Raw genomic sequence first — 15,282 nt, 5'->3', positions numbered from 1 at the left:
CCGCTCGTTGCCTATTGCGGTCCAACTTCCCTTACCTTTTTCTAACATTTGGGTACTACACAAGTCCGAACCTGTGGTTTCATTACCATGTTAACATCATGGTCACTACCATCAAACAATGACAAGACAGACAGGTAAATACGCACATAACACATGGAATTTGCACATGTGCGTCTACACTCCTAAAAATGGTAGTCCTGGCACCCGCTCACCTAGGGGTTGTCCCAGAGCAAGCTGCCAATGTGCAGGAACCTACACTTAGCCCCGTCGCGCCGCCCCGGAGTCTGTACCAGCACCTTTCTTGTAGGAGTCCACATATTTTGGGTACGAGCCGAAGGACAACCCTATGCTTGCAGTCGACGAACTCGGGGAATATAAGCATTGCACAAATCCTGCTAGGAGGAGTGGATGGAGGAGGAGCACCCCAAGAAAGAAGTCCCCCCTCCGCTCTCTCTCGCGCACTGAGATGGCTGCCCTAGCCAAAGACGACCACCGTCATGCCGATCGCGTCGGGCTGTGGCCCGTGCCTATGGAAGCAGTTGGCAGGCCTGACTGCATCCCTGCTGCCTGTCATTTTGTTGCCGAAGTTGAGGCTGCTGCGGGCCACAAAGCCGGCACGGCGCAGTCGAACGAAGGTACAAATCATAGCACACAGTTAAGGAACTGAACAGTGTGTCCGTTACCACACATTATGCAACGAGCTGAAACATGTGCAACATGCCCCATCATCGCACTCGATTAAATTATCAGAACCGTGCGTTGAACACCACAAACGATTTTGCTGGCCCAATCGTGTGCAATGATGCCAGTCATCCCACACGCATCAGTCTAGGCAAGAGTGTGGAACTCATCACGCACGGTTCACCTGAACCAATCATGCATGATGCTTTATGGATCACACACGGTCCAATTTTCTTAAGGTATGCAATGCCTTCATCACATACGATTTGAATTTTGGGCGTGTGATAGGAGGGCTTAATAGCATTGATCTGCAGTAATGATAATATTACGCCCGAACACTTATCTCACTGCTCTATCAGCATCTCGTGTGTGTTGGAAAAAACATGCTAGAGTTCAGAGTCAAACTCACAACTTCACCCTCGATCTCACAATAGAGGATTGAATGTAGCAACCAACTAACCTAACCAATTGTTTTTGTGTGTTACTAATTGAGATCCAATTTTATACACATGAACCGCATTTGAAACGGATGAACAAGGGGTTCGGCCTATCTAGGCACTTTCTCGAAGAGAGGCTCGGTGAAATAGACATGTCGAGGACCGCCGAACTAAGAACTTGATCGACTCGGACACCCATCTGATTCTTCAAAGTATTTTTGCTGGTGGTGGATGGTGGATAGGGAGACTTGATGTAGGATGATTTGGATGGTGCCCCGAGGATGAGGTGGATGCCAAGGGTTCTCACCAGAACTAGCTGTCCCATTGTACCAGGCCGTCTTTGTAGTTATGCATTTATCTAGGTGCATATTCTACAGTTATCAATATGACAACTATGTAGTTACCTAGACGCATATGTATAGGTAACCAACTACTTGTGCAATAATTAATAGCATAGTAATTATGTAGTTACCAGACTGCCAATGCTACAATTACGAACATAGCAATTTTGTAGTTACCTATCCCAAGCAATTGGCCATCAACAACCCACCTCTAATAAGAACCTTTTGCGATTGTTACTTTTACAGATCGCTCCAGAAGAGGGACATTCCGAAACGAAGTCTTACCATGTGGCTACCTCAGATATAGACCTTGCAATGACTATTTTAGTACAAACCGCAACAAAGTCATTTGAAAAATAACCAGAAGCATGCTCGTTTTCTGGCAATATCCCCTGCATAGAGTACTCATATGAGAGTAACACCACCACAACATTCACATATATTTTCCATCACACATCCAACTAGTAAAATATTCCATCTCATGCATATGTACACCACATAATAACCAAGTTTAGTACAATATTCATTGATAAAACTGGATAAATAGCACAATATTCAATGGGAAGTGTTACAAAGAGAAGAAAAGAAACAATGTGCTTTTTTGGTTACCTCCTTGCCTTTCCGAGTAGCAGATTAAGGCTATCGTTCTTCCCTCTCTATCCAAGGAGTGAAGGATGATATGTACAAAGCGGAAGAAGAGACACAAATAGAATATCCAAAACACCAAAGTATAAAAAAAATCGATGCCTCATCGAAATATACAAGAATGCATGAGAAGATAGATAAATAGCTAGTTTGAAATGATAACTCTAGGCGGAAGAGTTACAATATCTTATTGGATACTTTTATGTAGTGTTACCAAAATAATCCTCCCTATCTGCACATAAATGAAGATATTTAGTTTGGCACCATAAACACTGAAGTAGCCATAAAGACTAAAGTAGGGACCATGAAGCCTAAAGTTATCGAAATCCATGATGTCGAGTTCGTCTTTTCCGGCTGATAATGCCCACGGATTGTGGATGGGGCATCATGTTTCATCCAAATGGAGTCCCTCATGATCTTCTCAAATCGTGGATGCAACCAATTTTGTAAGCTTGAAAACCATCAAGTGGTAGCTAACCTTGGACAATATAACAAACTTTGTCTTTTTTGCGGGACCACACTTTCCATACTATCGAAATGTTTGAATCTACATCCTGCCAGAGCCAAGCACCAACCTTGTTGATGAGAGGTTCGATATGCACTTCTTTCAGCATCACAAAAATGTAATGCGAGGTGGAGGTAAGTGCAGGGGAAAGAACCAAGGCAAACCGATGCAGCATGACAGACTTTAGTATGGATACCGTCACAGTTAATTAGGAAGACATGCTATGCTTTCTCCAAGTTTGGTCTGAAGGTCGCCTGCAGAAAAATGGCCGAGAGGGTGGAGTTGATGGCCACAAGATTTCTGACCAAGGGGCTGATTTTTTTTAATCGTCAGCGTAAAGAGAAACCCTAAACTACACCTACAAGACCCTAAAAGACTATAGGGTTGTGTGGTGATGATGGTCGATAGTGGTGTTGAAGTACATGGGCAAAATATAGTAAAGCCCGCTCTCATGGGCGATCTACAGTTGTGGATTTCAATTTAAAGCACAATCAATAGAATCAAAAAAAGAATTTATCCAAAGAACTGGGAATTTTTTAAAATTGGAGTTCTAATTTGGATTTGCCCATGTAGTTCAATTCATGACAGCCAGAACAGTGTAACCATAAATTTGTAATTGATATTTTACTCTTTTTCTTGAGCACACCTTTGAATTCATGCCATGTTTTATTCATATATAGTTTACATTTTAGAACAATTTTATACAATTGGATTTTATGTAAACCAAGTATAAATTATGATACTGATGGATGATGGTTGGACTTAATTTGTAGGAGAACGATGGCGTAGCATGTGCTAACCCAAAGTTACAAGGTGATGTAATGGATCTGGATAAGGTGAGCTCTCCGAGAATTAAAATTTGACCACTATCTCGTGTTCAAACTTACTTTGCTGCCATAATTGTGTTTCAGCAAGAATTAATAAACAAGATACTACCTCAAATTCAAATACATTCTGTACTACTATTTTTTCGTTTCGGTATTTTAGAGTATATCACGTGCTCAAAAATCAAGGCGTGTCAGCCATTACATGCAGTAGCGTTTATGACTAGCCACTCCTTGATCGAATACATAAGTCTATATAACCTCTCCTAAGTCCTAACTCTTCCTTGATATGCACAATTCTTTCTAATATGCAAAACAGAGGTAGTATAATGAGCTTAACATATTTATTGATGATGAAAGATTTCATAAAATACATGGTACCAGTCAAAATTGGAATGTACTTATTTTAACTGTGCGTATAGAGCTAATTAATTCATGTTATTTATCAGTTAATGTTTATTACTCCTAATTTTATGATTCATTTATTTGCTCATCATAGGCACTAATGATGAAGATTGGGCCGTGGGGAGGGCATAGCGGTTATCTTAAGGATATCAAGGAGGCACCCCTATGCCTAAACAGTGTCACAATCCGCAGTGGAAAGGTTGTATATTCACTTGCATTTTCCTACAGTGATGGCCATGGAAAGCAGCACCATGCAGGCCCATGGGGAATATGCGAAAGCTTTTCTTATGGGAGGTTTGATACGGTGAGTGTAGATGTTACTCAAGATTTGTTTTCAAGAAAAGACGAAATGTGTGTCTATCGCAACCTCTTTGTATCTATGGACTATGGCTAGGCTGGTAATCATTTGTCTTGTCTTATAGATTCAGCTAAGTTCCTTCGAGTTTTTGGCTGAAATTTCTGGAACCATTGGTTTCTCTACCCAATATTCTGCCAATGTGGTAACGTCGATTAAATTTATCACCAATGTTGGTTCATATGGACCTTTTGGAGCTGGAGGAGGAATTCCTTTCCATAGTCCACTATTGAGCAAAGGCAGTATTGTTGGCTTCTTTGCTCATGTTGGGAAGGCGCTAGACGCAATTGGTCTCTATGTGAATTCTGAGAGGCAACCAACAAGAGAAGTGGTACCAATTTACTTGTAGTGAATTCTGTTTATTAAATTACTTTTAAATAGATTTTTTTTGAATGCACTTACCATGTACTCTCTCCGTCCCATAATATAAGAATGTTTTTCAAGCTAACATATCTTGATTTTTTTTATTATGGGGCGGAGGGAGTACCATATATTAAAGAAGAAGTTCGGTACAGATTGTTTTAAAATTTATCATTACTTTGACATTTGTTAATCTGTTGTACTCAACAGGTTTCGATTATGAAAGTTGGTCCATGGGGTGGCAGTTCTGGGTTGTGCAATGACGTGGCAGTGTTACCCCAGCGTCTTGTAAGTGTGGTGGTTCACAGTGGCGAGGTAGTCAATTCGCTTTCGTTCACATATAGTGATTGCAATGGACAAGTGCACATTGCCGGGCCATGGGGACGGACGGTAATAACTTGTTACAAAACAATGCTTTGTTGTTGGGTTTAATGGATGATTTAATGCTTACTAATGGCATGTATGCTTGAGCATATTCATGTAATATCACAACATGTAGGCGATGTCATATGAAAAGATGTCATTCCTTGAAAAAAATATGCTTTCCATTTAGTGAACTTTCACACCTTCTTAGAGTGTGTCAATCCCTTTAACATCACTTGGTGATTCTCTGACTCGAGTTAAATCATGCGACTAATAGTTAATTTGGGTACTGCATCACTTCTCTTTTTCTTGGAAAGGAAGGCAAAACCTATCAAGCTCTCCATCCGATGCATAGAACCATAATTTTAGTGAACAAGTTAAGATGACATGCATCAAGATCGAACGTATCAGCTTACAAAACACTCCCTCTGTAACAAATATAATATGTTTTGGATATTTCAAAATGGACTACATACTGACTGAAATGAGTAAACAAACACACAAAACGTGTCTATAGTCATCCGATTCACAAAAAAAATTAGGACATCTTATATTTGTGAACGGAGGGAATAGAAAAACAACAACTCTAGTAGAGAATGTTTGCCTCTGAAATAGGCAGCATAAATATGCGCCGTTTCTATCGCCTGTGTCAATCCATATTAACTACTCCCTCCTTCCCAAAATATAAGGCACGGTTTGACTTTTCTGGTCTTCGTTGCACAACTTTGACTATATTTTTTATGTATTATATGTCTATAAAATTATTATACATACATATGAAATAAAATTGCTTTGCAAGACAAATACAACGATGTCATTTATACATGTTGAATCCATAACTTTGATACATATTAGTGGTCAAAGTTGTGCATCAAAGACCGTAAAAAGTCAATCGCGCCTTATATTTTGGGAAGGAGGGAGTATATTACCATGTACAAATAGCTTTTTTTCCGAGAACATGTACAAATAGCTAGTGTCATAACCAAATTTCTTCACTTGTAGATTCTTCTCGGGGATTCAGAATTTCTGATGGAAATTTCTGGAACAGTTGGTCCGAGTCCTGACCATTCAGATGTTGTATCGTCACTTTTATTTGTCACCAATGCCAGTAGCTATGGACCATATGGACAAGGAGGGGGGACTCGCTTCCAAAGTCCACGTCAGTGAGATGCTGTCATCGTTGGCTTCTTTGCCAATGGTAGAGAATTTATTGAAGCCATTGGTGTCTATTTTAGCCCACAGGAGGGGACAAACGAAGAAGAGGTACAAAATTTCTTCCCTTGAATCCTGTGTGCATTATGTTATATGGTCTTGTAATCTGGAAGTGCATGTGGAGTCAGCAGCACCATGTGCAAGCATGACTGCACACTCCTTTTCTGAAATTTCCTTCTATATCACTGGATAAGAAGGTAATTCTTTGTATGCTAATTATTCAGCAATTTTCTATATAACTATATTTGGGTTTGGATTCCAAGTCTGTATACCCCAGTAATTAACAGATTTTCTGGCCTACATAAGGTTTCCAAGGCCATTTTCTGTGCATAGATAGCACCTTTTTTTTCCACACAAAGAGCAGATTTGTTTTTTTACACGTACATCGGTTTCCAGATGAACAAATTGAAGTGCCCAGATGTCCAAACTGCAGTAAGAGAATTGCCAACTAGTAGGAGCCTTACAATTGAGAACAGAGACTAATCAGTTGTTCCTACGCTTAGACCCTGCTTAATTGGTTTAATATTTCAGGGCTCAAAACCAGTGTATTATTGGGAGCACTGGGGAAGCTTGACAAGAATTCCTAGGTGGGGCGACATAATAAATGTGTACATTTCAGGGGCAAAATACTAAAAAAAATCTTTAATCTAAGCTCCTTTCGCACATATTGGTAACACACATTGGTTGGGAGATGTAACATTTTCTGACAAACGCACGATCCTTCTTAGTTTGTCGTTTTCGTTCCTTTTGCACCCAGTTTGCACCCGTCACCATCTTAGGCTAAGCAGTCAATCTCTTCTTCCATTTAAGGCCAACTCCACCGCGCGACCCCAAATGGACGTCCGTTTTGTCCGGAATCTGTCCGTTTGGGTAGGGGTTTGGGGTCGTGTCCGGGCGTGTCCTGGGATGCGGTGGCCGTGCGCCCAGCGCGTGGCCGCATCCATTTGCCCCATCCTGTCCGTGAGGGCCAAAAATGCCCAAATTTGCGTCAAACTAGTTTCCAACCCAAATATTTGTCTGAAAATTAAAATAGTTTTACAACCCAATTGAAATTGTATTAAATAAAATAGTTTTACAACCAAATCAAAATTGTCTTAACTGAACATAAATTGGACCAATGCATCTATTGGTTGCCAATGTGATCCCAGACGTGCTCAACCAAGTCATTTTGAAGATTCAAATGAGTGTGCCAATCACACATCTCACGGTGGAATTGGACAAACTGTTCAAATGTGGCCGGATCTTGGTGCAGGGGCTCAATATTTTCACCTTGATAATCAAATCCTTGGTCGAAGATACTCTCATCGCGCTCGTCCTCGACGATCATGTTGTGCATGATCACACAAGCAGTCATCACCTCCCAAAGCTTCCTTTCATCCCACGACAGTGCAGGGTTTCGAACGATACCCCACCGGGATTGAAGCACACAAAAAGCACGTTCCACATCCTTTCTAACACTCTCCTGCATTTGGGCAAATCTCTTTCTCTTCTCACCTTGGGGTTTCGAGATTGTCTTTACAAAAGTTGACCACTGAGGATGTATACCATCTGCTAGATAGTATCCTTTGTTGTACAGGTGGCCGTTGATCTCAAAGTTGACAGGTGGGGAGTTTCCTTCTGCAAGCCTCGCGAAGACTGGAGAACGTTGCAGTACGTTGATATCATTGTGAGAACCTGCCATACCGAAGAAAGATGCCATATCCAAAGATCTTGCGATGCCACCGCTTCTAATATGACAGTGCACCCGTTAACATGCCCCTTGTACTGGCCCTGCCAAGCAAATGGACAGTTCTTCCACTCCCAATGCATACAATCTATGCTGCCAAGCATGCCTGGAAAGCCTCTAACTGCATTGGTCGCCAACAATCTCTCTGTGTCAGCGGCAGTTGGCTGCCTCAAGTACTCTGGGCCAAACACCTCAATCACAGCCTGGCAAAACTTGTACATTGACATCAGACATGTTGTCTCACTCATACGCACATACTCGTCCACCAGATCGCCTGGAATACCATATGCAAGCATGCGGATGGACGCAGTGCATTTCTGGTAAGAGGAGAATCCAAGCTTGCCAAGGGCATCCGTCTTGCACTCGAAGTATGGGTCATGAGCAACCACTCCCTCTCGGATACGATTGAACACATGCCTTGCCATACGAAAACGGCGACGAAATTTATCCGGCTTGAAGAGCGGGGTGTTGGCAAAGTAATCGGCATAGAGCAGGGCGTGGCCTCTCTCCCTGTTGCGGTTCAGGTTGGGAGCACGGCCAGGGAGTGACCCCCTGTACCGAGGAAGCTGCCGTTGAATATGGTCGTGAACGACCAGTGCAGCCACCACAAGATCTTCATCATCCAACGACGAATCGTCCGATGAACAAAGGAAGTGATGGAAGAAAAACTCGTCTTCACTGTCCATACCTTTGTTGGCAAAAGGTCGAACACCTTGCAGTCGCGGTGGCGAAGCGGCTGCGATGATCACCTCGACGCAGCAGGGGTGGTTGCCGGCCGGCTACTGGCCGCTCTGGAGCTCTTGTCGGAATCTGCCTCGGCCGCCGTGGTCCGTCGCTAGCAGTCGTGTCCCCTCCGGCACCGGCAAGGACGGCGACGGCCAAACCTCCCCCTATAGACGACCAAAACTACGGCGAAAGCGCGGGCGTGGTGGCGGCCATGTCGAGACGTGGTTTGGTATGGACGGCGGGGGGGCTGCGCGGTGAGGAGGCGGCCGGAGAATAGGGCGGCGCCGGCGGGGCGGGGAGAGAGGGTGAAGCGTTGGGAGCGGAGGGACTGCTAGTGTCCCCGACAGGCGGGCCACGGGAGGGGGGGGCAAGGGCGTGCTTCGCGGTCGTCCGCGCGCGTCCGTTTCAACCCAAACCGAGCGCAAGTTTGGGCCGGGGATGGGTCGAAAACGGACGGAATCCGGACATTTGTCCGTTTGAGGCCGTGCGCTGGGCCGCCTCTTTTGTCCCTTTTACCCCAAACGGACGAAGCCGGACAGGATAGGATCGCGCGGTGGAGTTGGCCTAAGGCCAACTCCAGTGCGCCGCACCGTTCTGTCCGGCTTCGTCCGTTTGCGGCAAAACATAAAAATCAAATGGCCCAGCACGCGTGCGCAAACAGACTTTTGTCTTTTTTATGTCTGCTTTCGAGTCATCCCCGATCCAAGTTTGGGCCGCTTATGAGGTGAAACGGACTGAGGCGGACGGGCAGGATGCGCGCGCTTGTCCTTCCCTGGCCCGCCCGCCGGTGGCACAAAGCACCACCCCGACGCCCCATTTCGCGCCATTTCCCCCCAAACCCTCCCACGTCCTGCCCACCACCCTCCCGCCCATGGCCAATGCCCCGCCGAATTCCGGCGGCTAGGCCGTCAACCTGCCCGGAAAGGTGAAGAAGAAGGCGGCCAAGGGTCTGAAGAAGCCGCGGTCAGAATGCACGCCGGCGGAGCTCGCAAAGATGGACGCAGAATTAGCGAAGAGGAGGAACCGGAGGGCGGTCGTGAAGGGCAAGAATGCCACGACCAAGTTGGCCGCCGAGCGCGCTGCGTTGGAGGCCGCGCGGCGCAAGGCCAAGGTCAACGAGAAGGAGGACATCGCCAACAAAGCGCACGCCCTCCTCATGCTTGGGATTTTCTGTCTGGCGGGTTTCTCTGCAGCGCCCGTCGGCCCGGCGAGCACAGGCTCATCGGCAGCCAGGCCTTCGCACTGCCCCTCGCCGACCACGCCTTTCTCGCCCGGTTTTCCTCCGCCAAGGTACGAAGGCCAGACCCGTTTTTCGGGGTCGTCGGACTTGGGCGTGATCGTGCCTTCCACCCCGCGCCCCTCAGCCGTCATCGACCTCAATGTCACAACGGGGTCCAGCGGCGGCGGCCGGCCGTCCCTCGGGATGTAAAGAAAGCAAGCACGACCGTCGTCTACGGGCACTATGTCGTCGCCCCGCGTCCTGTTCGATGAAATGCGAACACCAACGCCAACGGTCAACGACCCCTTCTACAACCAGTTCATGGAGAATGTCATCTACGAGGGTGGGCATGGCACTGCCTACGATCCCGACGAGACCCAAAGTCAGGATGGCCGCGCCCAGTATGTGGCCGATGAAGACATTGAGGCCCACGACCGTGCTGACTACGACCATGGTGACTCGTGGTATGAAGATGATGCCATCTATTGCGAAGGTGGTGGTGATGAAGAAGATGAAGGCATTGATATTGGGGGGCGAGCCATTGTTCATCGACGAGCTCACCCAAAGAGCGGAAGCACAAAAGAGGAAGAAGAGCATTCGTATGGGATCATACTCACAAGAGGAGGACAAATTGATTTGCCAAAGTTGGATGGAGAGGATGCATGAATATATGGAGACTCCTCCCCTCGTGCTAGACCATGCCCGTCGATGCTGCCTATGCCGATGACTGCCTTTGAGAGTGAAGTCATCGTTCATGTCGCGACTCCAGTTCTGTAGATTATGCCTAAGCTGCACAAGCTATGTGGAGAGTCCACTTCGCCTCTATCGATGCTGGTTCGAAAGGAGATGGGCTCTTTAGGGGCCTTGCCAATGCCCACGACGCCCTCACCAACACCGTTGGATCGGAGCCAAAAGCTCATCTTTGTTGACCATGATGGTGTGGATGCTACTGTTACTCACACTCATCTGGACATTAGGCGGATGGTGGCTGTGTGTAACAAGGTTGATAGGGTTGGTGCGATGTCACCTAATTCAAAGACTCTCTTCACAACAAAGCTTTGCAACTTGCTTGCCAGTTTGAAAGCGGACTAGCCATGGATCTAGCAAGGTGACTGCTTGCATCGCGGCGGAGAAGGATACTAGGGGCAAAATCAAGAAGTTGGAGAAGGCTCTTAGGAGCAAAGGCAAAAGGTGTAGCACCATCGGCATGGCCGGCGTATGTAGCTGCTTAAATGGATGATCTTCAGTCTCTTGGACCGTCTTCATGGTTGGACTTGTCTCCAAAGATTTGGTGGTGTCCTTTGTCTTCAGCCGAGGCGTTCTCGTCAGGGATTCCATTGTGTTTGTAGAAGTGTGAGGGTTTGCGTTCGTTGCACATTGAATATGTTTGCTGGGTTGACCGTGCGGTCATGAAGCTCCATGCTTTGTGAGTGGTCCGCGGGTGGTGTCTATATCTACATTGCACGGATACTTGGATGTATCGGATAAGCGATATGAGGATACGCCCGATACGACAATTTTCTAAAAACTAGGATATGGGGATACGTCTGTATATACATATTAATTACTAAATATATGAAAAATAACGAGTCTTTTTTTATGAAATGCAGTGTTTTATTAAAAAAATTGAAGTCTTCACAATTGCTTAACAAATACTGCATGGATCTCTTGTTGCCTCCTTTCCCCTTCCCAGTATTTTCCAACATTTAGACGTACCTCCACAAAGGCTTCTCATTATCATCTTCCGGAATCACACGATCAGCAGCCAATACATGGACTGCATCCACGCTACCTCCACTACCTGCGTCACTTCTAACTGAAGAAGACCTAATAGACATGGCCGATCTGCACGGTAAAAGGAGGAGATTAGGAAAACAGATTAGTCAAACTGATCTAATCTTAAAATCTGAACCTAAAACACCTACGTACAGAATTCAGAGAAGGGGATGGAGAAGAGAGATCAGAGAAAGAGAGGGAGATGAGAACATACCTCCTGCAAGGGAGACACGGATGTCTTCTGCCGGCGACGAGCCGGCGACCGATCAGCGTTGATTGGATGGAGTGTTGGAGAAGAACATGTGGGAGAGGAGAGGACTGGAGCTGAGATTTATGAAGAGTTGGAGACCTGCGGGCTGTGGCTGCTCGCCCGCTCCAAGGAGTCGAGGGGACGAGGTGGCCAGTTTTCAGTCGAGGGGACGAGGATGACGTGCGGCGGTGCTAGGAGGGGATCGAGGAGTTTTCAGTTTTACACGTCGAACGAAGGGGTTGCCGTATCCAAAGCGTATCCCAGAGGTATCCCAGACATATCAAGCACTATTTTCTTTTTTAAAATCAATAAATCACACGATACTTACGGGATACATATCGGGCAGTATCAGGGCAGTATCCGAGTATCGGGGCAGTATCCGGCAGGATACGCGCATTTTCTGAAGTATCCGTGTAACGTAGGTCTATATCTGTTTTTGCTCGGTTTTTCGTTAATTACCTGGGCAGTTCTCTTCTTCTTAATTAAGTGATGAGGCACATCTTTTGCCTCTGTTTCGAAGAAAAAAACATTAGTTAAATTAGAGTGGTACATATGGAGATTTTTTTTTCTAAAATAGTGCTTGTATAAGGAATTGGCGATGACTTGGACTAGTATTCAATGGTACAAATGGGCATTTCTCCCCCATTTTCACGGTGACCTCCAACAGAATAGGGATGACATTCTTGGTAATTAGGAAGTTATAAGATAAGATATTTTTTAGAAAGTTAATGATAAGATTGGTATGGTAGGCTATCTCATGCTACAAAGAATTATGCAAGCAATAATTATCGACTATCTTTTCTATGTAGGAGGATGTAGTTTCTGGTATTTCAGATGATATGGCTTCTAGACAAAGGTAAGACCTGGCTCTCGTGTCTATTCTCCGCGGCCTGTGCATACCAAACAATGCTGATAATAGTGCACCTCTAATACCGGGACAATTGATCTGTGTGCTCTCATGTCACATTTCATCTCTTACAAGTAGTAGAATTTCATCAATGCTTTCATGACTGTTCGGTCTTCGATCACAATTCGCACGATGCATTTTCTTAGAACTGTATCCAACATCCTTGTATTGTACTATATCATAAAGTATTATCTTGATTTCCTGTATCCATCTTATGATTCTGAAATGCCGGTGTCTTTCAACTTGTTCGATGCTTATGCATACAAACTTATCACTGAGCTGCCTCTTGGTAGTGCCGATTTAATGGCTTAGAAATAAAACAACTAAAGCTATCAACAGTGCGAGCTCGGCCATCGGATCTCAGATCCAAGTGCTCCCAGGAGATGTTGAACATTTTTGCAAAAAGCCCATCAACAAACTATTGGTCAGCAGCAAGTTCCACTGTTCCAGACCATTTTCTTAGGACAACGCTAACGCCCACACGTGTGGTGGGAGTCAAACCCGCCCACATGCCCTATAACATACAGACTACGCCATGTCACTGCATGTATGCATGTGGAAATCTTTTTAGATTTTCAGTTTTTAAAATGTTTTATCTCTTAAATGAAAAATCCGATTGAAGATCCGTTTTCACCATTAAATCTCCCACGACGAGATCTTCAAAACTAGATCTCATATCAATATATTTTTACGAAATTTTTTTATGGTTAAAAGTTGCCATGTCAATTGCACATGAATTGCCATGATGTTTACACTAAAGTTGTCATGTTATATTTCAGCTATTTTTTTCTATATTAAAAAGTAAATTTTGACATATTATAAAATGGAGAATTAAGAAACTAGACTTGCCATGCACCATAAACTAAAATTGCCATGATACATGCACTTAAAATTGCCATGGTTCATGCAAAAAAAATATTTCCATGGTCAAAGTACTGAAATTGCCATCATCAAAAACTAAAATTGCCATGATCTACAAACTAAAATTGCCACATGGCAACTTTAGTTTAAGCACCATGGCAACTTTTGGGCAAAAAAAAAAAATCGTCGAAACATATCAACATGGGGTCTAGTTTTGAAGATCTCGTCTGGTCGGATTTAATGATGAAAACAAATTTTTAATTCGCTTTTTAATTAGGAGATAAAATATTTTTAAGTCAAAAACCAAAAAGATTTCTGCTAATGTCATCTGTTCATACGTGACAAAATGAGTGGTGATGGAGGCGTGTGGGCGATGTGCAAACGCCCACACGTGTGGGCGTTAGTTTTTCTGTTTTCTTATGAGGAACTTTTGCAGACCATTTTAATTTGAGCTTATTGTACTGCTGCCATGCTTCAGTCAATAAACTAATCTCTACCAAGAATTGAAGCAAATCTCAATGCTTACTGTGTATCTATGAATATCCATGTGTTTAGGAAGTAAGCTAATTTATCTGTTGTCTGACTAATGGAAGTGCATGATGCATGTAATCAGGATGGACATAAAACCTGCATCTAATGTGCTGGAGCATATGATACTCGACGAAAGTGCGGAGCCGATGAATCTGCCGTTAGCACTTCTACAACACGTCACGGAGGATTTTGCTGAGAATCGACAGATTGGTCGTGGTGGATTTGGAGTCGTTTACAGGGTAAGCTCAAGTCGTAAAATCCCCAAACGTAAAAAAATTCTGGTAGCACAGCTGAAATCTATCTACAAGCTATGATTGTGCTAACAAGACACGCTAAACAGGAAGATCTTCAAAATGGGAGTGTTGCTGTTAAAAGGCTCTTAAACAGTCATACAATCGAAGAGGAGCCATTTAATCGCGAGGCTATTTCTCTAATCAGTGTAAAACACAAAAATGTAGTACGGTTTCTGGGTTATTGTGCTAATACAGAGAATAAAGCTATGTTACATGCAGAACCAGGGGAAGCCTTGAAGTATGTTTTCGTCGAGATAAGGGAAAGATTACTCTGTTTCGAGTATATCAATAATGGGAGTCTCGACAAATATCTTACTAGTACGACGATGCATGTGGTGTGTTGCAGTTCCTTTCTTGCTTTCATTTACCTTTTCATTGCCGGTCACTTTTAGTCTTGTTTCACTTATGTAGATGAACTAAGGGGACTTGAATGGCATACTCGCTACCAAATTATTCGAGGAATTTGTGATGGTTTGGTTTATCTTCACAAGGAAAAGGGTATTGTGCACAGGGATATGAAACCTGCGAATATACTGCTCGATCATCGTATGATACCAAAAATTACAGATTTTGGTATATCAAAATTCCTTAACGGAGCAACACACGCTGTCGCTAGTAACCGCATAGGTTCACTGTAAGCTTCCATACGGAGAACCCAATTTTTAGTGTCATGTTCACCCATATATATAACATATAACTGAATATCATAATTTGATGCAGCGGATATTGTGCGCCTGAATTCATAAATCGTGGTCTGGTGTCAATCAAGTCAGACATATATAGCTTGGGTGTTATAATTACAGAGCTTGTGACTGGATGTAAGGACATCCCTGATATAAAAAATGTAAGAATTATTCAACTCCCC

General features: G+C 44.1%; 2 protein-coding genes across 2 annotated transcripts in view; both read left to right on the top strand.

The window, feature by feature from the left end:
* LOC119278341 (mannose/glucose-specific lectin-like) overlaps positions 1 to 12,676 on the top strand; it is a 21,566-nt gene extending 8,890 nt beyond the window's left edge. The window contains exons 6-11 of the mRNA XM_037559702.1: positions 3,383 to 3,445; positions 3,933 to 4,142; positions 4,261 to 4,524; positions 4,764 to 4,943; positions 5,919 to 6,179; positions 12,635 to 12,676. Of these exons, the coding sequence (XP_037415599.1) occupies positions 3,383 to 3,445; positions 3,933 to 4,142; positions 4,261 to 4,524; positions 4,764 to 4,943; positions 5,919 to 6,083 (882 nt within the window). The 3' untranslated portion in view covers positions 6,084 to 6,179; positions 12,635 to 12,676. The remainder of the gene's footprint in view (positions 1 to 3,382; positions 3,446 to 3,932; positions 4,143 to 4,260; positions 4,525 to 4,763; positions 4,944 to 5,918; positions 6,180 to 12,634) is intronic.
* A 1,950-nt stretch (positions 12,677 to 14,626) lies between these two features.
* The window catches only part of LOC119278342 (probable serine/threonine-protein kinase PBL24), a 4,916-nt gene continuing 4,260 nt past the window's right edge, over positions 14,627 to 15,282 (top strand). Inside the window, exons 1-3 of the mRNA XM_037559703.1 lie at positions 14,627 to 14,752; positions 14,829 to 15,051; positions 15,138 to 15,261. Coding sequence (XP_037415600.1) covers positions 14,933 to 15,051; positions 15,138 to 15,261 — 243 coding nt within the window. The 5' untranslated portion in view covers positions 14,627 to 14,752; positions 14,829 to 14,932. The remainder of the gene's footprint in view (positions 14,753 to 14,828; positions 15,052 to 15,137; positions 15,262 to 15,282) is intronic.

Source organism: Triticum dicoccoides, chromosome 3B, assembly GCF_002162155.2.
Source record: "Triticum dicoccoides isolate Atlit2015 ecotype Zavitan chromosome 3B, WEW_v2.0, whole genome shotgun sequence".
In the NCBI taxonomy this organism is placed as follows: Eukaryota; Viridiplantae; Streptophyta; class Magnoliopsida; order Poales; family Poaceae; genus Triticum; species Triticum dicoccoides.
This window is presented reverse-complemented; position numbering and strand designations above follow the sequence as displayed.